This window comes from Fusarium mangiferae, assembly GCF_900044065.1.
Source record: "Fusarium mangiferae strain MRC7560 genome assembly, contig: FMAN_scaffold014, whole genome shotgun sequence".
Taxonomy (NCBI): Eukaryota; Fungi; Ascomycota; class Sordariomycetes; order Hypocreales; family Nectriaceae; genus Fusarium; species Fusarium mangiferae.
The window spans coordinates 966,821-990,496 of NW_024573934.1; the positions used below are offsets into that span (position 1 = coordinate 966,821).

The 23,676-nt window shown below is 48.9% G+C and overlaps 11 protein-coding genes across 11 annotated transcripts; 7 read left to right on the forward strand and 4 right to left on the reverse strand.

Annotated features, from left to right (window-relative positions):
• Positions 1-204: 204 nt before the first annotated feature.
• FMAN_14870 (putative GLO1-glyoxalase I) lies at positions 205-1,370 on the forward strand (the record flags this gene model as incomplete). Its single annotated transcript, XM_041822824.1, has 5 exons — positions 205-251; positions 310-338; positions 396-820; positions 877-1,144; positions 1,195-1,370. The coding sequence occupies 5 exons, from the start codon at positions 205-207 to the stop codon at positions 1,368-1,370; spliced, it is 945 nt and encodes a 314-aa protein (XP_041688465.1).
• Positions 1,371-2,147: 777 nt separating this feature from the next.
• Positions 2,148-4,504, forward strand: FMAN_14869 (putative peroxisomal amine oxidase (copper-containing); the record flags this gene model as incomplete). Its single annotated transcript, XM_041822825.1, has 7 exons — positions 2,148-2,453; positions 2,512-3,077; positions 3,131-3,234; positions 3,283-3,488; positions 3,538-3,655; positions 3,704-4,078; positions 4,131-4,504. 7 exons carry the CDS (start codon positions 2,148-2,150, stop codon positions 4,502-4,504), a joined length of 2,049 nt encoding a protein of 682 aa, XP_041688466.1.
• Positions 4,505-4,607: 103 nt separating this feature from the next.
• FMAN_14868 (uncharacterized protein) lies at positions 4,608-6,813 on the reverse strand (the record flags this gene model as incomplete). The annotated part of the gene is made up of 2 exons (XM_041822826.1): positions 4,608-6,692; positions 6,745-6,813. The coding sequence occupies 2 exons, from the start codon at positions 6,811-6,813 to the stop codon at positions 4,608-4,610; spliced, it is 2,154 nt and encodes a 717-aa protein (XP_041688467.1).
• A 554-nt stretch (positions 6,814-7,367) lies between these two features.
• Positions 7,368-8,405, forward strand: FMAN_14867 (putative hydroxyacylglutathione hydrolase; the record flags this gene model as incomplete). The annotated part of the gene is made up of 7 exons (XM_041822827.1): positions 7,368-7,392; positions 7,443-7,530; positions 7,580-7,651; positions 7,705-7,738; positions 7,792-8,005; positions 8,050-8,150; positions 8,205-8,405. 7 exons carry the CDS (start codon positions 7,368-7,370, stop codon positions 8,403-8,405), a joined length of 735 nt encoding a protein of 244 aa, XP_041688468.1.
• Positions 8,406-9,242: 837 nt separating this feature from the next.
• On the forward strand, positions 9,243-10,392 carry FMAN_14866 (uncharacterized protein; the record flags this gene model as incomplete). The annotated part of the gene is made up of 2 exons (XM_041822828.1): positions 9,243-9,709; positions 9,765-10,392. 2 exons carry the CDS (start codon positions 9,243-9,245, stop codon positions 10,390-10,392), a joined length of 1,095 nt encoding a protein of 364 aa, XP_041688469.1.
• A 518-nt stretch (positions 10,393-10,910) lies between these two features.
• On the forward strand, positions 10,911-13,252 carry FMAN_14865 (uncharacterized protein; the record flags this gene model as incomplete). The annotated part of the gene is made up of 5 exons (XM_041822829.1): positions 10,911-11,243; positions 11,291-11,390; positions 11,438-11,845; positions 11,895-11,982; positions 12,031-13,252. The coding sequence occupies 5 exons, from the start codon at positions 10,911-10,913 to the stop codon at positions 13,250-13,252; spliced, it is 2,151 nt and encodes a 716-aa protein (XP_041688470.1).
• Positions 13,253-14,157: 905 nt separating this feature from the next.
• Positions 14,158-16,172, forward strand: FMAN_14864 (uncharacterized protein; the record flags this gene model as incomplete). Its single annotated transcript, XM_041822830.1, has 8 exons — positions 14,158-14,318; positions 14,367-14,438; positions 14,494-14,503; positions 14,553-14,626; positions 14,672-15,293; positions 15,351-15,701; positions 15,767-15,828; positions 15,887-16,172. The coding sequence occupies 8 exons, from the start codon at positions 14,158-14,160 to the stop codon at positions 16,170-16,172; spliced, it is 1,638 nt and encodes a 545-aa protein (XP_041688471.1).
• Positions 16,173-16,458: 286 nt separating this feature from the next.
• FMAN_14863 (putative carbonic anhydrase) lies at positions 16,459-17,052 on the reverse strand (the record flags this gene model as incomplete). The annotated part of the gene is made up of 3 exons (XM_041822831.1): positions 16,459-16,686; positions 16,735-16,912; positions 16,961-17,052. 3 exons carry the CDS (start codon positions 17,050-17,052, stop codon positions 16,459-16,461), a joined length of 498 nt encoding a protein of 165 aa, XP_041688472.1.
• An 858-nt stretch (positions 17,053-17,910) lies between these two features.
• On the reverse strand, positions 17,911-20,031 carry FMAN_14862 (uncharacterized protein; the record flags this gene model as incomplete). Its single annotated transcript, XM_041822832.1, has 3 exons — positions 17,911-19,046; positions 19,097-19,875; positions 19,925-20,031. The coding sequence occupies 3 exons, from the start codon at positions 20,029-20,031 to the stop codon at positions 17,911-17,913; spliced, it is 2,022 nt and encodes a 673-aa protein (XP_041688473.1).
• Positions 20,032-21,695: 1,664 nt separating this feature from the next.
• FMAN_14861 (uncharacterized protein) lies at positions 21,696-22,200 on the forward strand (the record flags this gene model as incomplete). Its single annotated transcript, XM_041822833.1, has 2 exons — positions 21,696-21,789; positions 21,833-22,200. 2 exons carry the CDS (start codon positions 21,696-21,698, stop codon positions 22,198-22,200), a joined length of 462 nt encoding a protein of 153 aa, XP_041688474.1.
• A 135-nt stretch (positions 22,201-22,335) lies between these two features.
• On the reverse strand, positions 22,336-23,310 carry FMAN_14860 (uncharacterized protein; the record flags this gene model as incomplete). Its single annotated transcript, XM_041822835.1, has 1 exon — positions 22,336-23,310. The coding sequence occupies one exon, from the start codon at positions 23,308-23,310 to the stop codon at positions 22,336-22,338; it is 975 nt and encodes a 324-aa protein (XP_041688475.1).
• Positions 23,311-23,676: the final 366 nt, after the last annotated feature.

Genomic DNA, 23,676 nt, shown 5'->3' on the forward strand with positions numbered 1-23,676 from the left:
GTGCTTGACTAGGAAGGGGGACCCTCATGCTGGTCCCACGGTGATCCTGACTCACCATACCGAAAATGGTATGTGTTGCCTGAATATCTATATCCATGGCATCTACAAGCACGCAATCATGTATCTCTAGTATTAAAGACCTGGATAGGAGGCTCGGATCAGGTTGCAAGCCTTGCCACGCTAACTACCGTTCGAGCGGGCATCATGGAAGGAAAGACAGATACCAGGGCTTACAAGTTGAATCATGCGATGTGAGTTCTTCCTGCGGCCGCTAACTCAACCGATGCATACTCATTCCGAGAACGATAGGATTCGTGTGAAGGATCCCAAAGTTACGAGTAAGTAAAGGCACCTTTCATCAATTCTTAAGGGTTTACTTATCAGCCCTCTTACAGTTCAGTTTTACAAGCTTCTTGGACTTAGCGTTGTCCAAAAGCTTTCATTTCCAGAGAATAAGTTCGATCTGTACTTCCTTGGCATTGACAGCCCAGGTTCGCCGTCCCATGGGAAGTTCACCTTCGATCGTCAAGGCTTGATCGAGCTCACTCACAACTACGGCACTGAGAGTGATGACAACTATCTAGTGAGCAATGGTAATGAGAACCCTTACCTCGGCTTCTCCCACATCTCGATCTCAGTGACGAATGTGCAGTCTACTTACCAGACGCTGGCCAAAGCTGGCTACAAGTTCCAGCAGATTATCTCCTCTGGGAATGAGCCGGTGATTGCTCTGGATCCAGACGGCTACTGGATCCATATCACTGAACAGAATTTGCCAAATAAGAGTGTTCCTTCTGGTGCTGGTGGCCTGTCCATTGTTGTACATCTTCACCTGCCTCTCATATGATGGACTTTTGCTAAGTGAAACTGATGTAGAATCAATACGGCCTGCGAGTCACTGACGCCACTCGATCCGTTCGCTACTACATAGAGAATCTCGGAATGAAGCTGATCAAAACTCTCGAAAACGCGAACGGATACCCAAAGACATTTCTTTTAGGGTATCCTTCAACCGGTCCCTTCACCGGAACAGAAGACTTGTCACAGCGTGAAGGATTACTCGCTCTCATATGGCAAGGCGGAGAGAATGAGATATCTAAAGTACATAATGGAAATGATCAGCCTCAAGGATTTGGTCATATTTGTAAGTTGATTCGCATTATTTCTACGGTAGAAATAGCTGACCTGCCAAAGGTATTGCTGTCGACGATCTTGATGCAGCGTGTGTACGGTTGGAAGGATTGAACGTTGCGTGGAAGAAGAGGCTCGCAGATGGAAAGATGAAGAACGTCGCCTTTCTTCTTGACCCCAACAATTATTGGATAGAATTGGTGCAGAACGAAGGCTTTACTGGCAAAGCAAATTTCTAGACTCGGGATACAAGTTTCTATAGCCAGCCTCTACATCAGATCATTCATTTCTTTGACATACCCTAAAACACTGTGTTGTGAAGTCTGCTGTTATCGAACCATGGCCTGCTCTCACATATGATAAGACAATGTTTGACTTACAACCAGTCGCTTCAGTCTGCCAGCATCCCTCTCGTTTGTTGTTGAATCCTGGTCACCTACTAACCGTGATTGGCAACTCTAGCCTAGGTTTTGCGCTAAGATTTGGCACTACAACCAATTGACCTTTTCCATCTGCCGAGGCAGCACTTACCGAGTTGGGCAAGTGTAAGGAAGCGAGCAGTTGGGTGAGCTTCATACTAGTTGACCAGCTTGAGTAGGCCTATCTTCAAGTTTCAAAACGTATGCGGGGCTGGTAGTTGAGCGTTGAGGTATGCAGGATCAAGCCATCTTTCGGGGAAGCTCCCCACCTGATACTGAACGGAATGGGACCGAGGTGGAGAGCTCTGAGGGAAGCTTTACTTGGTGACGGCTTGCCCATCGTGGTAGAACGTGTCGGGCACCCGATTCTGTACAATAATTTACCCAAAGAAGTCCGGGTTCGGGGTCTACAGATCCGAATTATCAGCCCATACTGATTATAGGCAAAGATTGGAGCTTCTCAAGTTACGATTACGTTTGCCTGTCACATTCATACTACTGTTGAATAAGTATTTGATGGAACCAAAGGCCCTCAATTGGAGCATCTCGCACTCGCATCAGCATTGAGCAAAACATCTTGAATCAATACGCCTCGCAATGTCAGGTTCAATCCTCCATCCTTTCGATCCTCTTAGTGGAGAGGAAATTCGCCTCGCTACCTCTATTGTTCGCAAAGAGCATGGCGATGCAGTCCACTTCCACGTCATAACGCTCCAGGAGCCGCGCAAGGCTGAGATGGTCGCCTGGCTTGCCAATCCATCCAGCGGCGCCAGGCCTCGACGTGTTGCTGAAGTTGTTATTATTGATCCCAGAGATGGGAAAGGCCATGTCTACGATGGTCTCGTTGACTTGAAGAGTCAAAGGATCACAAAGTGGGAGCGCGCTGAAGGACAGCAGCCTATCGTGAGACCGCCCCCAATACTCATATTGGGAAGTTGGCTAACTGATGACTATCTTGCAGCTCATCGTCGAAGAAATGCTCGAAGTCGAACAAGCGTGTCGCAAAGACCCTCAAGTTATCGAGCAATGCCGAATTAGCGGAATCGCCGCAGACGAGATGCACAAAGTCTACGCCGACCCATGGACCATCAGCCACGACACTCGATACGGTAGCAGCACACGCTTGTTCCAAGGCCTGATGTACTTTCGCCCAGATGTCGATAACTGTCAATACCAATATCCTCTTGACTTCCATCCGATCTATGATCCCAGGAAGAAGGAGGTTATCGCTATCGATATTCCTCGCGTTCGACGACCTCTCCAGAGAAACAAGGCGGTGGATTATCATCATCTGTATATCCAGAAGGAGGGTGGTTATAGAAAGGACTTGAAGCCGATTTACATCTCCCAGCCAGAGGGCGTTTCGTTCAATGTCAACGGAAGGGAACTAGAGTGGCAGAATTGGAAGTTCCATATTGGCTTCAATTATCGTGAGGGCATTGTATTCAATAACATCACCTTCAACGATAAGGGAAATGTCAGGCCAATCTTCTATCGCATGTCTCTTTCCGAGATGGTCGTTCCCTAGTACGTCGTCGGCCGCCCTTTTTGACAAGTCTCACACTAACATCAATACTCAGTGGTCACCCCGAGCCTCCTCATCACCGCAAGCATGCCTTCGATCTGGGCGAGTATGGTGCCGGTTATCTGACAAACAGTCTCTCACTTGGCTGTGACTGCAAGGGTATGTTGCTTCTCAATCTCCAGCTATTTGACCAAGCTAACTCTAAAGGTGCCATTCATTATCTCGATGCAGAGCTGCCAACTCAGACCGGTCAGATCCGCAAGATTGAGAATGCCATATGCATCCATGAAGAAGACGATGGTATTCTGTTTAAGCACACCGACTTCCGAGACAACTCAACTATCGTCACACGTGCTCGAAAGCTTATTGTTCAGCATGTCTTTACTGCTGCCAACTACGAGTATGCCATTCAAGTATGTTGCATCAGCTAAGTATCAAGAAGAGACTACTAACAGAAGATAGTGGGTGTTCCACCAGGACGGAACAATCCAGCCTGATATCAAGCTCACCGGTATCCTCAACACCTATGTCATGAACCCCGGTGAGGATCTTCAAGGCTATGGAACACAAGTCAAGAAGGGTAAGTCTTGGAGTGACAGCACCAATCCTCAGACTAATCACCACTCAGGTGTCAACGCCCATAATCACCAGCATCTCTTCCTTCTTCGTATCAACCCCAGTATCGACGGGCACGAGAACACGGTCCACATGGTTGATGCCGTACCTTCGGATGCCCCAGTTGGCAGCCCAGACAACCTCTATGGAAACGCCTTTTATGCTAAGCGCACTAGACTCGAGACGACAGGCCAGGCTATAACTGACTATAACGGTGCTACATCTCGCTCCTGGGATATTGTCAATGAGAACAAGCTCAACTCTGAGAGTGGCAAGCCTGTCTCGTATAAGCTTGTCAGCCGAGATGTGCCGAACTTGATGCCCAAGGAGGGTTCTCTTGTATGGAAGAGAGCATTTTTTGCTCGTCATGCTGTTCATGTGACCAAGTGTAAGAAACTTTCCATCCTTACGTATTTATTCATTGTGCTAACCAATCTAAGATGCGGATGATCAGCTCTGGGCCGCTGGCAACCACGTTGCTCAGACATCCGGTGAGCCTTCCAGAGGCCTCGGGGCTTGGATTGGCGACGGTAGCAAGAGCGTCGCTAATACTGATATCGTCCTATGGCACACGTTTGGTATCACGCATTTCCCCGCTCCAGAGGATTTCCCAGTCATGCCCGCTGAGCCGATTACACTCTTGCTCAGGCCCCGTCATTTCTTCACCTGTAACCCAGTCATGGACGTGCCTCCTTCTTACTCAGTCACTCCCAGTGAAGTGGCTGCTAAGAAGGCTGGATTTGATACCACTGATAAAGTTAGCAAGCTGGCGGCTATGAATGATTCGTCGTGCTGCAAGCCACCTAAGCTGTAGTATTGGAAATATGGATCGAGCGAAGTATATTGTACGCTATGCAGGATTACTTAGTTCCGAGTGTAAAAATTAATCATATCATTGCAAATATATATTGACTACACTATCCCCAGTTCGACTTCAAATTCCGACTATCCATCACATCTATCCAGTGCGTCGCATACTTCGCGCACTGCTCCATGTCATATGCTTGCCAGATAGCTTTGGTCAAATCTTGCGCTACTACCACTGGCTTTGGTGGTAGGACGGTCTTCAGCGTGTCCAGACGATTGTGAAGAAATTGCCTGGCAGCCATGATTCCCGCATTTGCATCTGGATCCGGCTCTGGTTCGGACTCATCTGGCAGCTCATCGTGAAGGCCAGCGAAGTCAAGATAATTTATCATGTCGCAATCCTCCAGACTGGCATCTTGGCTAAAGGGAATGTCTTTTGGAGTAGCGGCCTTGACTTCAATGTGTTTTCGCCTTAGTCCAGTGCTGGCTGAGACACAGAGCAGTGGCTGGGTCATTTTACTACCCGAATCCGTGGGTAACAGTTTTAGTATGCTCACCAGATTAAGTGCAATTGGGGTGATCCAGTTATCCCATAAAGCTGGGGCATCTTTCGCCTGTGACTCGTCCAGCTCGTGTCGTCTTACGATGAGTTCTGGAAAGGTCTGGTACAATTGTAACAGGGTTGATTGGCGGTAGGCTTCGGCAACGTTGAAGAGGTGCTGGTTAGGCGTCTTCTTGTCATTTGTCTCTCCAATTGTCTCGCGAAATTCCACGTCAAGATCGCAAGTTTGCTTCTCCACCACGGCAGCTTCTTCAATGAGCTGCATGGCGGCGCTGATGTTGGCTGATGCAAACATATCTTGTGGTTTCCTAATCTTGCGTCTAAATTTGTGACAAAGTTTCATTGCCCGCATGAACAGTTTATAGCTGTCGCTTGAGACTCCTGTCCACGGGTGCGGAACCTGTTCGACTGGGTCTGCCGTCACAGGCGCAGTGACAGGAACAGCTTCCTCGACGTCACCCAATTCTTCCATCTTCTGTAGGCTTTTACAGCTCGATGTCACCATCGACAATAGCATTTCGCAGTAGAGCCAACTCTTATTGAAGAAGCATAGCAATTGGCGTTGTTCTTCAGATAATGCGTGCTTGTTTTTGTTAACAGCATGAAGGATGGCTTTTGCTTCGCAGAGAAATGGCAGTCCCAGCTGAGTGGCATTGAGCCAGCAGATGCTGGTCCCAATTCCCATCAAAGAGAACAACAGACTTGCAGGTACTGTATTGAAGAGTTGGTGGGACTTAACGGTATGTAAGTCAGCTCTCATAATCTCGGCCGCTGCCTTCATGTTCGTTATCGATGTTTGTCGCATCATTGGCACTTTAGCGGACAAGTGGGCGGCCGACATAGCCTGGAGACTGAGATAAACGAGCTCACAGTTGGACCATAATGCGGCAGCAATTGTGCGGTTAAGGTTGACATCGGAATCGTAATTGGACCAGAGAGAACAGACATGGCGAAACCAGTATTCGATGAGGACAGATGGTGTATAGGTGACTGCATTTGGTGTCATTTCGAAGGTCAGCCTACCAGGGTCGACTGTCGGTAAGGGCATGTTGAAGTCAAAGGCCATACTGCCAACTGGAATAGAGAGGGTTTCTGGAGCCGAAACTAGGTCGTTATCGCTATGAACAGAGCCTAAGAAATCGTCTCCCCACTGCAAGGGCGATACGGAGGACGTCATGTTTGATAGAGAGTAAGCGTGGTGGTTTTCGTTGTCGGTGCCACTAAAAGTATGACTTGTTTCCTCGTTTTCATGTTCCAGCGGATGTGAGAATAAATCGCCGTCTGCAGACATCGGGAACAAGGGTGACACAATGCCGTTGAGATGAAAGACCGACGCGTTTGCGGCTGGGTCAAAATCATTAGGAATACTCGCTGCTGCCGAGTTTATGGAGTCTCTGCCAGCCACAGGCACATTCTCTGATCTATATGAGACCTGGGAATGTGTGTCTGATTGAGCTTCCGTGGACCGTGCCGAAGGTAAATCCTCTGTTCGCGACTGACGGGGTCGCGATTGAGGCTGTCGAGTGCGCTTCTCATGCTTGGTAGACCATCGAACATCCAAGCGGTATCCACCGCATTTCTGGCCACGTGCAGCGCATGACTTACAAGTCGGTTTTGCTTCGTCACATTTTGCCTATAAATGGATGAGTATACATTGAAAGTACGGGGATAGTTCCGATGCTTACATGTTTTGACCTGCACGTTACGCAACCGCCCCTGGAGCGAGCGACTCGGCCCTGACTGGGCTGCGGCATTTTTCTAATGGAAGAGTAACAATAAAAATAACGATTTCCTCGATCCTTAATCTTGGTGAGTTGTATTAATGGTGAATATGACAATAAATACTGTCACAGCGTGGCTGTTGGGTTCTGTCAATTCAAGTCCAAGATAAGGATTGGTAGAAGTTGAGATTCAGCGCTCTTACCCCGCAAAATGCCAGGCTCGACCCTGTGACTGATTACCTAACAGTGCCTGTTATACCGGATGAAGATAAGTGTTTCAGGGGTCGCGCCTCTAAAGATTAGCGGCTGGCCGCGTTGACACCTGAAGTTCAGTAGCGGCTGATAAGCCTAGTACACCAATCACTGACGGGGGCGGAAGTGCGTCGTCTCGCACTAAACTCCTCTGTAAAAATTTCCTCTTTTGTTCTAATTACCTTACCTCGGCTGAATGGATGCAATTTCATCACAAGCTCAACATGAGGGGCAGAGATATAGAGACTATAAATTACCTAGACCACTAAACTATCGGTTGCAGATAACATCATCGCCTTGCATCCCTTATCTTATCAACCCAACAACTTTGCAACATGTTTATTCAGCCGATCCCCATGTGTATGTGACCGCCAAACCATTGTCTACTGCTTCTCGCTGATTCCGAGCAGGGTGGGGAAGCAACGACAACTGGGCTTATCTGGTTGTCGATGATGAGAGTCGCGACGCTCTCATTATAGACCCTGCAAATCCTGAAGAGTAAGCGCTGATCTGGATTAACTTACTACTCAACTGAAAAAGTCTCTAGGGTCATTCCGGTTCTCACTGCAGCTATTCAGTCGAACAAACTCAATCTTGTCGCTGTAATAAACACTCACCAGTCAGTCGTTCGGTCAACTTTGATCAACAGTACTCCACTCTAACACCATCTAGTCATTGGGATCACGCTGGTGGAAACGAAGAGATTGTATGTGTCGTATAGTGTCTCGTTGGACCATGGGGACTAACCAGAAGACTTAGCTAGCTGCACTAGGTAACCCCAAACTGGACATTATCGGAGGCAAGGACTGTGAAGGAGTCACGAAAACTCCAGGTCATGGTGAGACATTCAAGATTGGGAACATCACGATAACTAGTATACATACGCCATGTCATACGCAGGATAGCATCTGTTTCTTCTTCCAAGATGGGGATCAAAAGGCAGTTTTTACAGGCGACACCTTGTTCACTGGCGGTAAGTTGCCCCAAATCTGCAAGATATATAACTTTCTCACAGAGACACGACAGGATGTGGGAGGTTCTTCGAGGGGACTGCAGAGGAGATGCATGTGGCGCTCAACAAGCATCTTGCATCGCTTCCAGACGATACAGTCGTATTTGTGAGTTACCCGATCCAGTGGCAACTTTGCATAGGACTTGGACTGACGACATAGCCCGGTCATGAGTATACTCGAAGCAATGCCAAGTTCGCGGTCTCTGTATTACAGAGTAAACCAGTGCAGCAGCTTCTGAGCTTCTCTGACGCAAACCCCGTCACAATGGGCAAGTACACGATAGGACATGAAAAGGTCGCGCAGAAGTCCCATGGGTTTGGTTGCGAGCACTTGACTGATATTCTTTGTTTAGCAACATAATGTGTTCATGAGACTGGATGTAAGCCCTCACATCAGCAATGTTGAGAGTTCTGCGCTGACCAAATAGGATCCCGACATCCAAAGGGCGACTGGAGAGACAGACCCAGTCAGCGTCATGGAGAAACTTAGGGAAATGAAAAATGAGTACAAGTGAGTAGTCATGATCTGACACTAGATGCTGAGGTAGTTTTGCTTACAACGGCCAGAGAACCTGAGCCGAAGCTATGATGTCTGAGATCTCATTGGAAGTGTTTCCAGTTTGGATCAAATCATTGAGCATTGATCTCAAGATCATCCGTCCAAATTGGCGAGATATCTTAATAAAGTGAATGGAGTTATAATTAGCTACCTGCGTATTTTAACAACTCCTCTTTCACTGTGCACACTTCCGATGATATGATCTGCACGTTCTATATCTCGTCATAATTTCATCAAGACTCTCAATCTACCCTGGGAGCCTTGGAAACAAATGTTGGATTATGTAAACCCCATTGGCAGGATAAAGCACGTGCACCGTCAGCTCTCCATCAACATATGTAACGCTGCAGGCAACAATCGTCATCTTCTTTTCTTTTTCCTCCTTCATCATCACATTTCGCTGAGGAGCAACAATGGATAATCCTCCAGAGACGGGACGGGTCCCAGATCCAAATCAGCCAGAAATGCTGGGAGCAGGTTCGTCGCTGTGCAATTCTTGTCATCCGCCTGACGCGATCAGGCTGGAGCAGAACACTGAGACAGATAGAAGATGCAGAACAATATCCCTCACCGCACCAGTGGTCGGATTATTACCACATAGACATTCCGTCCACGCCAACGTCTCCCACATTTTCACCAATGTCGCCATCGTACTGGTGGCCTGATGAAGCGGACGATTCTCTGCCTCATTGGAGAGACCATGTGGACGAGTTGACGTTGTTGCCTAACCCACGGCCTCGTGCCCTCACACCGCCAGGGTTCCAGGATGAAGATCCTAGCGAAATGATTGAGAGGCCTGTTCCGCTGTTCCAAAAGTCTCCATGGTTCAAGCTTCCTCCCAATATTCGACGGGACATTCTGCGACTGGCCTTTGGTGATCGTCGTCTTCACATGAGTTTATCTTTTAGACAAAAGCATACATCTGATGACGAGAAGGTTGATTCTTGGCAGTGGTTCAGCGGCATCTGCCATCGGGGGAAGAAGAAACTTAGGCTTCAAGGCATACCTGGGGGCCAGCAAAGGTTTTGGGAAGATGATTGTAAGCATGGGAATATGGAGCTTGGGGAGACAGGTATGATGAGCTGGCTTCTCTCATGTCGGCAGAAGTAAGGAATCGAAAGCAGAGCACAGCTCCAAGAGAATACTGACTGAGCTTTGCAGTTATGCTGAGATGATTGACCTACTGTACTCGAGCAACACGATTGCCATGTCTGGCGAAGCTATGATATCGCATATCGGGCAGTTGGTGCTCCCTCAGAGGCTTACTGCAGTCACTTCTCTCGAAATCAGATGGCCTCTTCAGAGAGAAAATGAAGCTTGTGCTGGACATCACGACGAGCACACAAACGCTATACGCAGGCTGGTCCATCCATACCACCTAGATATTGATCAGATGAGCGTTGTGCTGAATACGCTGTCAATCACAAGCTTCCCTAAACTTCGGAGACTTTGCATCTCATTTGAGAAGGAGTACAATGAGCATCGTATCTCCAACCCTGAGGTGCACGATATAATTGTCAACAGGCTGATGCAGTTTGTCAAGAGCAGACCCAAGTTCAAAGAGTGCACCTTTGCGCTACCAAGGAGAGTTTTCGATACTATCATTAAAGATGTTCGGCCTGAGGACCCGGATGCGCCTGGGCCCTCAAGACCTTGTAAACAGGTCTGGTTCGATTCCGATGGGAACATGCATGCCATGCATGCCCCCTTCACTAACAGCTATCCCGCTCCTCCGCCTTATTTGGATAATAGAGAGGATTCTGGCTTCTGGATGCTAAGAATAGACTGATTAGATAGGGTTGGTTCTATGGGAAGACGTCTGGATCAGGCCAGCCATGATGTCCTGAAATTGTGTAACTTAATGGCGGGATTCGAGTCCAAAGCCAATAGGCTACACCGGAGGGTATTCCAGGACACGAGAACGGATCGAACGAGAATGACCATTTGATTCTACGATATCATTTTGTGGATTGCCCTGTGTGACGGCCAGTCCTGTTTTGCTCACTGCTCAGAGCCTACTCCATATCACCCCTCTTTTCTCGTTGCTTTTCACTCACCCTGCATCAAAAGACAGGGTCCAATAGCCAAACAACTGAGACATAGCAAGCCTCACCTAATGGAAAAACATTATTGCACCTGTTTTCGTTATTCCGTCTCCGCAGCCCCCTTTCCGACCCTTACACAGCGCGGATCCCTACCATATCGGGGTTAGCCATCGATCGTAGATCACTAAACATAAACCTAGATAAACCCAAGATCTGATGCCCCGCCCTCTGTTCTGCACGTCCGACTCATCGCTACATCACCATGCCCGATGATTCTCGGAAGTCCTCTCTAGAGGCTATCGCCCAACCAGAAGGCCTCCTACGCTCCGCCTGTACAGAGTGTCATCGGCGCAAGCAGAAATGCAACCGTCAATGGCCCTGTAACAACTGCCAGAAGCGAAAAGTCGCCGACCAATGCCGTTTCAGGGATGATTTTAAGGCTGACTCCAGTGATGATGCTTGGTCCGCCTCTGTTGAGGTCAAGAGAAAGAGGGATCAGGCGGGCCAGGATGACGACAGTGATTCAGATGTTGGTGACGTTTTGGAAGCGATCGGATACAGTCGTCTTCATTTGTTGACAAAGCTTGACCACGACGTAAGTCTTCCCCTCCTCGCTGTCACGTCCTTGCTCACATCGCACAGTCAGGAAGTACAAAGCCTTCTGAACAGTACAGACTTGACCCAAAGAACAGCGCCCAATTGCAGCGTGCTTTGGACGTGTTACCTCCGAGACACGTCGTTGGTAAGACCACCAATACTATCGCGTGATTATTATCTTACGGTTAGCAGATTGCCTAGTCCAGAGCTTTCTTGATGTGGTCAACTTCTACTACTACATCGTATACCCGCCCTACTTCAGCAAAGAGTACGCCCGCTGGTGGGATGACTACACCAAAGGTCGAACTTGCGGCGTCCAGTGGACATGCTTGCTACTCATGGTCTGCGCTTGTTCCGTGCAGCATGTCGATGGCCAACTCCGGGCCAAGATCGAAAGTGATGTTGGTGAATCTGTCAAGGAACTGACGCAGAAGTATCACGATGCTGCTCGAGAGCTTCACAGCGCCATCCCTGTTGGCCACGGGCATGTTTACACAGTCCAGTACCTGCTGCATTCGTGCTATTGGTTCAAGGCTGAGGCACGATTTGCAGAGTGCTGGCAGGTATTGGGCGCTGTTGTACGAGAAGCGCAGATGATTGGTAAGCCAATGGTTATTGACTGAGTAGCATATTGCTAACTACTGTCCAGATCTTCATAAAAAGCCCGAAGGCCAACTGCCAGGGTTCGAGCTGGAGATGAAGAGACGACTATGGTGTATCGTTGACTCCTGGGACTGGTAGGTGCTGCCTACAACCTGAACTCCATGCATGCTAATTGATCACAGGCTTGTTTCATCACTATTGGCTCGTCCAATGCTCATCGACCGTGCGGAATGCGACGTAGGCCTTCCAAGTCTTACCCTCGAAGACTACCCAGCCTCCCCCATGCTGCACCTCAAGCTTCAGTCAGAACTTGTCAGCCTCATATTCAAACGCTTTGGTCCACCGAAGATTCTGACTGAGCCTGATGAGATTCGAGACTACCAGGCCATTTTGGAAGGCTTCATGAAGGCCTTTCCGCCTGAGTATGCTCTGGATCACCCCAATACACCTGCTAACCAGGATCTGCCGTGGATTGCCCTGCATCGTCACTACATGCATACTTGCACCCTCTCCATTGCTCTTGGCCCTTTCAGAGGCTACATGGCCAAGTCGATGAAGAGGTCAACGGCACCTCCTGTTGATCTCGAGTTCCGAGAGACAGGCATTGACTACGCCCTACGTCTCATGGAAGCTGTACATCGTTTCTTCGAGTACGTCTGGACCAGAGACACCACCTTCCACTTTGTGCCATTCTGTATCTTCGACACAGCAGCGCTCCTCTGCTCAGTCATCATTCACGCCGAAGATGGCGTCGTACCACGTCGCGAGGAAGTCATCGGCTCAATTGCCAGGGCCTTTGCGACTCTGAAGAAGCTGCGCACCGCTACCAACACAGCCAAAGCTCCCTATGACGTGTTACGCCGGCTGATTAAGAAACTGCCGTCGACCGCCGGGATGCAGGCAACTGATGCTCATAAGAAGCGTCGATTCGATCAACCACCTGGGGGCAACGGTGCTATTCCAGTTCCTGCAGCTGCCAGACTTCCAAGCTCTCAGCTAACCCAAATCGCACCAGCTCCGGCACAGGTGCTGGCTCAACCTGCGCAGCATGCTCTGCCCGTTGATCAATACCAACCATACAACAATCTGCCTCCAGTGGTTCCTGGCAGAATGCAGGCTGGTCAGCAGCCTTTAATGCCGTTTCCTCAGGATATTCATGACCATCGGTTCCAGAACTACACGTACGCTCAGCAGTTGAACCCCACTGCACCAAATGGGCAGCCCTGGCCTGGTGATGTTATCAGTAGCATTCAGAGCTTCACTGATGGGCAGCCCCAGTTCGAGATGGGATGGCAGACAATCTCTGAGGCTGAGCTGGGTGATCTTGCTATGCTGTGGAATTGGCAGAGTCTGAACTTGGGATTCACCACTAATCCTATCTACCAAAGTCGGGAACAAACCTAAAGATAGTCTTTTTTATTATTTGACATTAACGCAATTTTGGTCGCTCCTTTGAAGGATATTTGGGTCATGTTATAAGGGTCTGAGTTAGGTCTTATGGGCTCTATGGGAATTTTGTGAAGAAACTCCTGTAATTTGTCGATACTATTAAAAGTTCTTATTCAGGATATCATTTGCAAGGGTAGATTCTTGAATCTGCCCCTACCCTTGCTCACCGCTCGGCGCTCGGTCCTCGCAACATCATTCCGAAAGTCTCAAATACAGTATTGGTTGGGTACAGTCTGTTTGAAAAGGTCATATCCCCAGAGACCTTTCTATCACATCTCAAGTTGATGAAGATAACCACGTGCAATATTCCATATGTCGTTCATGTCCTAGACCAATAGGCGATGCTGATTTCAGTGTGGCCTACACTAAGATCTTGGGGAACGTATTATTCGGAATGCTCTGGCTTAGTCCGTAATCTCCACCAGCTTTCTTTGCACAATGTTTCACCTTTCAGCCAGCCCCCTCTAACCTTGGCATGCCTCAGGAACTTCTTTCTGGAGAGGCCTGTATAAATGTCTCTAGTTGCCTGACCGACAGGAAAAATTGGGCTCACTTGCAAAGGGAATACGGACATGGGTATCTCAACAGTCTCGCTTTTCGCTGTCAGTTCCTTTGGAGTACCAGTGCGGCGGAGTCTTCAGATATGTGATGACCTTCACGCCACGATCACATTTTCAGCTGGCCGTAGGTCTTGGTGTTCTATGTCTGACTAGAGAACATCACGAGGGAAGAAACGATGGATGATGATGTAAACTATAAGAACGTTGCTCCCAGTCTCATTATGGATCATCATCAGTTCTTTAGACCTCCCGAAAACCTTTTACAGCCTTTCGTCACTCTTTCCGTCGCTCTTTTCAATCATGGTCCAAAAGCCTACCCCCAGTCCTAGTTCTGCTAGCGACACCGTTCGTTGGGAGGAGACCGATGTACTCATCGTCGGATCTGGTCCAATCGGTGCCACCTTCGCCCACACACTTGTCAAGAAAGGCATCAAAGTTACGATGATTGATATCGGCCAGCAGTGAGCTATTTCAATTCGAAGATAACATAGAGGCTCACTGTGAATTAGGGAAACTCGACGCATCGGTGATCATAAGAAGAACAGCGTTGCAGTTCAGAAGGATATCAGCTTGTTTACCAAGTAAGTCTATCAAATTTAACACGAGAGCACTTGTCGAGGCTAATACGTCTTTCAGCACAGTGAAGGTATGTTAAGTCAACTTTCATGAAAGACACCAACTCATTGAATGTTCAGGGAGAACTTCACCTTCTGTCTGTACCAACCAACTCAGCACGACCTGTCATGGAACCAACTTCATGGGCTCCTCGGTAGGCTACTTCATCTCCTGATAGAGACTGTGTTAATACGCCTAGACCCACTGACTCAGCCTACGTACTCAACGGCCAGAACCCGTTGCAGAAGTCCTATGGTAACCTTCCAGCTGCAGCTGCGACTCGTGTTGTCGGCGGTATGGGATCTCACTGGACTTGCTGCACCCCTCGACAGCACAAGGGGATCGAACGCTCTGACCTCTTTAGCGATGGTGAATGGGACACTCTCTATGGCCGGGCCGAGAAGCTCTTTACGAAGACCGACGATGCTTTTGACGACTCGGTCCGCCAAAAGCTCGTCAAACGTGTGCTTACAGACGCCTACCCCGATCGCGAGATGAAGAGCATGCCCCTAGCTTGCAAGCGGAAACATGACAATAAGGAGTACGTCGAGTGGTCTTGCACTGCTACCATTCTCGGCGAGCTTTCCAAGCCTGAGTATTTTTATAAGGGTGAGGAGCGACTCTTCGATATGAGACCTAACACTCAGTGCGACAAGCTGGAACTGGACCTTGACGGTCAAATTGCTTGGGCATTGATCAATGATCTTGAAACAAACCAGCAGTACTACATTCACGCCAAGAAGTATGTCGTTTGTGCTGGAGCTGTTCTTACTCCAGGTATTCTTCACAAGTCTGGACTCAAGTCGAAGCTTCCAGCTTTGGTGAGATCTCTCGTGAGCCATGTAGCCGTGCGTTGAGCTAATAAACACGTTTCTCAGGGTCACTATCTGACTGAGCAGCCAATGGCATTCTGTCAAGTCGTTCTCGATAGGAAGCTGGTCGACAGCGTCGAGGGCGAGGAGATTGTCAAAGCGCACAGAGAAAGTCATGACAACGATCCTCTCCCCTTCCCGTTCAACGACCCGGACCCTCAGGTTTATTTCCCGCTGTCCGAGAAATATCCTTGGCATACTCAGATCCACCGTGATGCCTTTGGGTATGGAGAAGTCCCATCCAACATTGATCAACGTCTTGTGGTTGATCTTCGCTGGTTTGGCTACATGAAACCTGATCAGGAAAACTGCGTTACATTTTCTAACAAGACCAAGGACCAGTTTGGGATGCCTCAGGTAAGTGGAGCCAGACCTCTCACCTCTCTCACACATGAAGCGTCGGGGCTGACTTTCTGAAACAGCCAACCTTCAATTTTGTCTTGGACGAGGAGGCTGAGGAGCGTTGCAAGCGAATGATCACCGAGTAAGTCCTTCAAGTGCATTTTGAAAGCGCCCAGAACTGATCTCTAACTCTTTTCTAGTATGATTGAGGTGGCTAGAAAACTTGGAGGGTTCCTCCCTGGCGCAGAGCCAAAGTATCTTGCTCCCGGTTCCGCCCTCCATATCTGTGGCACGTACCGCGCAGGAAGCACCCCAGCCGACAGTGTTGTCAACAAGAACGGTAAGGCTTGGGGTATCAATGACCTTGTTCTTGGAGGATGTGGTATCATTCCCACTCAGAATGCTTGCAATCCTACTCTCACCGCTGCCTGTTTCGCTCTTGCAGCCGCTGACAAGATCATTGAAGATCTTCACGTTGACCAGTGAAGGATTAATCATGGATCATACACATGCTGTCTCATATGTCACATTTCATTTGTTTAACTTCGATTAGAAGCCTGCTGGGCCGATTCTACCTTTCTACTTTTCAATCTTTGGGCCCTACCACGGTCATTAAGTCTACTTATAAGAGGATAGTCATAATAGATTACTATCTGAACTCTCTGCGATATCACCCTGAACACATCATCACGACGCCACGACCTGGTATCATCTCAAACAGCTCACCCCACTAACTCCCTAACTCCCAACGATTCCTCTTCATAGGCTAAATTTAAGCATCAACCTTGTTGATCTTGCCAGACTTAACATCATAGATGTAGCCTGTGATAGGAACATCCAGAACAAGAGGGCTCTTCTTCAAGAAAGCGATATCGTCACGGACACTCTGTTCAAGGTCTCCGAAAGGAAGGAAAGCAATGTGATCAACGTCTTCACCAAGATCCTTACGGACCTTTGTCTTGAGATCCAGATCAGAGAAGGTGAGCATGCCGCAGTCAGTCTATAACAGGTCAGTCACGAACAGTTTAGACGGAAATTAAGAACCAACATGATGAACAATGACAATCTCTCGGGTTCCAAGGAGCTGCTGGGAGATGATGACAGAGCGGAGAGCATCTGCAGCTCGACCGCCAGCGTTGCGGATTACGTGGGCGGAGCCAAGCTCGATCCCGAGAACCTGAGCTGGGTCAAGACGAGCATCCATGCAAGCAACGACAGCGACGTGACTATGAATTATTAGCTTGTGAAGAAGATCCAGAACTCGGATACCATACCGGGAGGGAGGGAGAGCAAGGTCTCCTTTGTTGAATGCTGCGGCATACTGCTCATTCGCAGCCTCATACTCTGGGACGATTGAAGAAGACATGTTTGGGTGAGTTGATAAAAGGCTTGATGAGGTTGGGAGTATTTTTTGAATTGGATATCCCGAATCAGAGTCGGTGGCATCTGTATAATACCTTTTATACTCGTTGAATACGCATGTTACACTAACGTTATATCATCGGCGCTCCTTTCCAGTTTGGGCATACGGCTCCATCACCATCCGCGGGGTATATGTCGCAATCTCACGTGTCAGGATGATGGTGTTTGACTTGGCGCGATGATGATTGATTGACATTACAAAGTCGATTTGATGGCTATGCAAGGTAATTGTCGGGGTATTTGTTGGAGGTCCCCGAGGGTCATGGAATTGGGTAAACGATACGGATTAGTGAACAATCTCTTCAGAAGTCAGGTCATGCCGGGCATGTCTCGGTATGCAGGCATTATTTATTTGTAAGAAGGTTGTCTTTGGGATCAATTCAAGACCGTCCTGTCGCTGACATCCTTCATAACTCATCACCGCTTACGACAGTCTAACATCAACGGTGCATTCCAGCTTCCAGAACAACATTAAGTAGGTTCCCGCCCGGCTCGGGCCGCGTAAACTGTCAAAACTGTCAAAGGATTCACTAAATCTGTTTAGGCATGTCATGGAAGGGTCTCTGACGTAACTCGTATAGAAAACCACTGGAAGAATGGCAAGGTGGCCTGCAGTGGGTCATGAGCTTGCTTAATGGGCATTAATGAGACGGTCAGAGAAGACCCCACCAGGATGAGGGCAGTTTTACAAAAGAAAGAAAAAAGAAGGTATCATTAATATAACTACATGGCCCTAAAGTTTCCAGGCTTATGCTCGTGTACTCATAAATCTACTCTCACAAGCCCTGGTCCGTCACCTCCCTCAGATATTCCTGTGCGCAGCGGCAAAACTACTCAAACTCATCTTATCATCGTCGCCATACAGCTCATGCGACGACTGTGGCTGCTGCTGCTGAACAGGCTGCGGCTGCACAGGAGGGGCCTCTCTCCTCAAACCGCGAATGAAAGCCTGATCCGACTCATCATCAATAAGAACGACCATCCAAACACCAACAGCTCCATTTGAACCTAACAAGGGCGTGCAGTGAATCCAGCGGTTACGGCCTGGGCTTGCAGGAGGAGCTTGACCACCATCCCCACTGGCAGAATGATCCATGGCGCGAGAGTTACGGCTCTTTGTCTGTACTTCTGCCTTGGAGAGCCATCGGATCTTGGCGGTGAGACCGTTACCGCCCGCGAAGGCCTGGGTGAGGGTTTCGCGGACGCGGTCTGAGCCACCAATGCGGGAGAGGAATGAACTCTGTAGCATGCCAGGCACGCGGAGGGACGGCGAGGCAAACAGAATGCGAAGACTGGGGTAGGGTCGGACGAGGAGGTAGTGCTTGTAGATACCGCTGAGACGACCGCTGAAGCTTGACATGGCTGTGTCGTGGAGGACGGGATCTGAAGGGCGTCGATTGATGGTGGCATCGTCGCGGAAGACCAGGCGAGGCTTGTTCCAATTCGCAGGAACTGCATCTGTTTGTCGAACATCCTGCTGATGCGTGCGGTGGAATGCACCGCCTGCTTCGCGAACAGTCTTAAGCTCTGCGAGATCAAGCATCTCAGCCAACTCTTGGAACTCGTCTTTCTCCTCATTCTTCTTTCTTTGCTCCGACTCGCCAGGGTAGCGCTCGTTCTCGGGATTCTCATCCGCCATCAGTGTCTCCAGTGAGTCCAGGCCAGCGCATTCCTTGACGAGACCGGAGACGTCGACTTGGGCACCGAGATGGTATCGCACAACGCCACGAGAGTCGTACAGCGGAGAGACCATGAGCAAGTTCATGAATGGGGATCCATCGCGACGGTAGTTGAGGAATGTTTCGCAGTGGTCTTGGCCGGCTGCGAGCTTGTCTCGGATTCTCTTGACACTGAATGGGTTCGTCTTGGGGCCTTGAAGGAAGCGACAGTTGCGGCCGAGGACATAGTCCATACCATATTGAGTTGTTCTGTGGAACTCTGCGATCATGTTAGCATTTGCGACACGGTTATGTCGAGGGGTAACTCACCTTCACTTGCGAAAACAATTGGGTTGTCGGACCTCGAAGGGTCTGTCAAACAGAACACCTCTGCCAGACCTTCCGACAGGTCGCGCAATTGAGGTGCCAGTGTGTCCGTTATTCTTCTCTTGATCGTGATGCTGACTGTCTGGATATATGTATGGGTGATGTATGCAGGTAGATCATGGTTCACCATGGCTTGGAAAGCCTCGGTAGCCCGCTTCGCCAATGCCTCGTTGACAGTCGCAGTGACGGGATCGGCTGTGAAATCATGGCCATCAATTGTCTTGAGCGATCCCGTCAGCGAATTGGCGTAATTAATTGCCTTCATCGCCTTGAGCGTGTCGAGGTAGTACGTCAAGAGGGGCACTGAACTCGGCCGCGACGCAGACAGGAAGTTCGTGAAGCGCTGCAGAAGAACAGGGTCGTCGAAGATGACAGACAGATGCTTCACTGAGAAAAGCAGCTCGGACTGTGTCTCGAGGGTATACTGCTTTCCCATCGCATGCGCCGGAACGACGAGGTCGAACGACGCGGGGTCATACTCCTCCTCGGTCAAAGGCTCCAACCCATCACGATCCAGGCCAGCGCCTTTTGCTTGCAGCGCAGGAAGATGTGTAGGAACGTATACAGACGAGATTGACGATGCATCTCTATCTTTATGTGACCATATTTGCGATTCTTGCGTTCGGTACGACATGGCTCGGCTCGAGGCTCTCGATGACGGTGCCTGTAAAAGCTCTGGGTCGAAATTTGCCATTCCGTCGCCTAAATCCTGCGTCTCAAAGCTAAACTGTCAGTGTTGCTTCTCGATTACCCAATTGGGGTATAAAATACCTTTGCTTCATCGCAACTTGTCGTCTTGGTGTTTGCGCTCGCAGGGGAATGGGTGGAGGTTGAGAATCCATCTCGTCGTCAACGAGGTTAAGATGTTGAGTCTGCATTTTCGAAGGGACCATGTCGTAATACTGTACGTAACTGCCTATGATGCAGTGCTGCCGGTAGCGCGAATGCGTAATAAGCCACGACTCAGATGGAAAAGCAAGAATGAGACAATGACATGTTCCATTGAGTGGCTGGTATACGCCCGGGCAAAGGGTGTCGATTGCCTTTTGTTTCGTTTCGTTCCGTTTCGTGTTGCATCCCTACCTAAGTCCCCTGCCTGTCAATATGAGCCGTCATTTTCCAAGTAACGCCAATCTTAGCTTCTGAGGAACTGGTCGATCAACTTTACTGTCCAATGGCGGTTTGTGTCCCAACGCTCAGGTCCCGATCGCGGTGAAAGGGGAAGCTCTTCAAGATCGTGATCTGGGTGTGATTTGGGGGACGGAAGTTAACGAGAGCTAATTTAGCGGGTTGAGCTAGTGTGTTCCTGACATGAACTGTTAGTCTCTACCGACATGGTTACATTGGGCAGCGCCGTTGACATGGGAAGGATCACGATGCATAATCGTATCGAAGAGTTTAACTGGTGATCTTGAGCCGGGTACTCGTCCAAGCGGCTGGTAGCTTCACTGTGCCGCAGTTTAGATAACTTGGCGGAATATTTCCCGTCACGACGCCATCGTGAAAGGGGCGTCGCTAGTAGGCGGATGACGTACGCCTCTATTCGTACCTGAATCTGAAGACTTCCGTTTCTGTTCACAAAAGGAAAGCTGAAGGGAATGCCGAAGCTATCACTTCTCAGTGGACTTGGCTCGCTGCAGGGCTGCATGGTGTGACCCCAGTCGGGGGAACACGTCGATTCGGGAGTGAGACACGATATGTCATTTCCTACAAGGCAAAGCGGCAGACGAACAGATTACCAATTTGGCGGTAGAGTAGGTAATCACCAGTGGACGTTAAGCGTCAACGTCAATGGACATTCCAATGACCGCCATTACCGTTGTCATTAACCATAATAAGATACGAGAGTCAAAGCGTCGCAATATGGCTAGGGAATAAACCCTCCGATGAAGATATTTTCCCCCTCATGACAGGCGTGATTATCGCGTGGCTTAATATCACACGGAAGGCCCTTGCGTCTGACATACATACAGCAAGGAGAGTGATCACCACACGCACGTTTATCCCTTGCCGCCCAGGCTCAATCCAGCTGATCTTTTCTTTTTTTTTTTCCTCACCCTTGCAGTCGATGATTGTGATGACTGAAATGATCGATGGGTCGACCACCAATAACGTCATTTGAGACCAGTAGATTTTTTTATGAGGCCCGTATTTGTGGTTTTTGGTTATCGCTGATCTACAGTACCCAGCGCTTTGGGCGGGTAAATTACAGTGGAGGCCACTTTTCCGCATATTTCGTAGTGCTTCGGCATCTCAACCTTCCGAGAACCTAAAGCCCCGTCTGGGACGACTCCCGAGGTATTCACAGTCCAGGCACATGAATATTCGTGAATAGCTTCAATGAGTAGCACAACAGAATAAGGAACATGATATTCTATGCTTGCGGTTTAGGTCTTACCCCTCATGATCACGTCGCGTCAGCATTTAGGTTGGGGTCTGAAGCTTGGCCTGAACCTGGTTTAAATACAACTCTGGCGGTCATCCAGGCAGGGTCACTTCTATTTCTGCTTACCCTTGAAACTCCATCTCGATAGCAACCAGAATGTCGGAAACGAATCCAATCCCAATCATCCTCTGTGGAAAAACTGAATTTATGGGTCAAAAAGTGATTGAAGCTCTCAAGCCAGAGATTGAAGGTAGAAATTAGCACCAGTGCACCTCCAATACTAATACCATTAGTCGTTCAATTCATCTTGCCTGGAGACTCCGGACAAGTCATCATACCAGCTCTCCTCGCCGGTAAAAGTCCGCCATCTCATCCTGACAGCAGCGCTATCGGTTCCGGGAATTACGACAATGCTCCCCGCGCCGTTGTGCTAGGAGGGGCCTTTGAAGAATTCGACATAGCTACCCTGCGCGATGCCGTCAAAACCGTTGATGGAGCCCGCGGTGTGGCTTGGGTCCGTCAGAATACAACCCTCCCAGCACCTCCAGTTACATCGCCCGAGTACCCTAAGCTCATGACAAGGAGGACTAAAGAGGCGGTAATCAAGCTTGATGAGAACGGCAAATTAGATGGAACATATGACGGCCTTGAGTGGTATTAGGATGCGATAGTGAATGGATATGTTGCAATGCTAAGACCAATGAATTCGCTATCGTGTATGAGCAGATTGAATGAGAAACAAAAGCTGAAACACAACTGAAATCGACACGGAACTCCCAAGCGATTCGAATCATCTTTATCGCTGTGCCTCCTCCCCTTTCTTCCCCTCCTTCGTACCAATCTGACATCGAGATCCTAAGGTCTTGACACTGTTCATGCTCTGGCTCTTCATATTTCCCATACCCATCTTCCAATTCGCAACCTTGGTGTTGACATTCTTTCCAGCTCGATCAACACTATCGCTGATACTTCTATCAAGCTGATTCAGTTTAGTTGTAGTGCCATTCTCGAATGCTGTGCAGCGATCTTTGAACCCCTTGTCGATTTGATTGGCCTTCTCTGTCATAGCCGTAGTGGAATTGTTGGTGAAGGTTGTCCAGGCCTTCTTCTTCTTGTCGACTGCTTGATTCCATTTGTTGACGTGGCGTTGGTAGTAACCCCGAGCAGAGCTGCCTTTCTTCTCTGAGGTTTCAGTGGATGCGGTTGAGATACTCTCTCTTCGTTCATTCGCGTTGCTGTTGTAGTTCTTAGCCGCCATAGACGCTCCGTTCTCTTTGTCCTGGGTTGGTAGAGACTGGACCGAGCCATCTGGATGATAGAACGCTGTATGATCCTCGTGGCTTATCTGAGTGAGAACTTCTTTCTCTGGTGAGTCGATACGTTTTACTTGAGAAACACTTTCGCTTGTATCGTAGATTTGCTTCTCATCATGTCCATCATGGATCCTCAAGTCGTGGACTTCCTTCTCGAGCCCATGGTCATACACCTCTTTCTCCGCGGCGGGCATATAGACCTCCTTCTCATCATGCCCCTCGTTTACAACATAAACTTCCTTCTCGTCAGATCCATCTATCTTCTGAACAACTTCTTTCTCCTCAGACACGGCAGGCAGAACTTCCTTGAACGTGTCTTCCCCTCGTCGGTCAAAATTTCCAGTGGAGACGATTGGCGTAGGCGGTGTCAAGATGATCTGAACGGGATTACTATCCGACGCCGAGGTTGCTTCAACTGGAGATGAGCCTCCGCCCGCGTATCTCTGATGCTCAGACATGGCGATGATGATGGCCTCAATTTTTTTATTGGGAAATTGTGACATCAAGCAGGTTTCATCTTTGCTGTGCATCTGCCTAAACTAAATTAGGAGGGGCGTAAGCAATATCCTTGTTGATTAGGTAATGCAGATTGACGATCTCTCATAACGTGCATGATAAGCGAGTGCTCCAGACAAGCGAGTGCTCCACCAATCTACACGTGAAGACTCAGAAAGAGAAATAAAACACCACAACATATCTGATCAATTAAAATTAATCGCTAGACTATTCCCTATTAACCTCAATTGACTCTTGACAGGTCCTTGCAGTATGCCCGGTCTTTCCGCAAATACTACATCGCCGAGGCTTTGATCCTTGTGACCTTC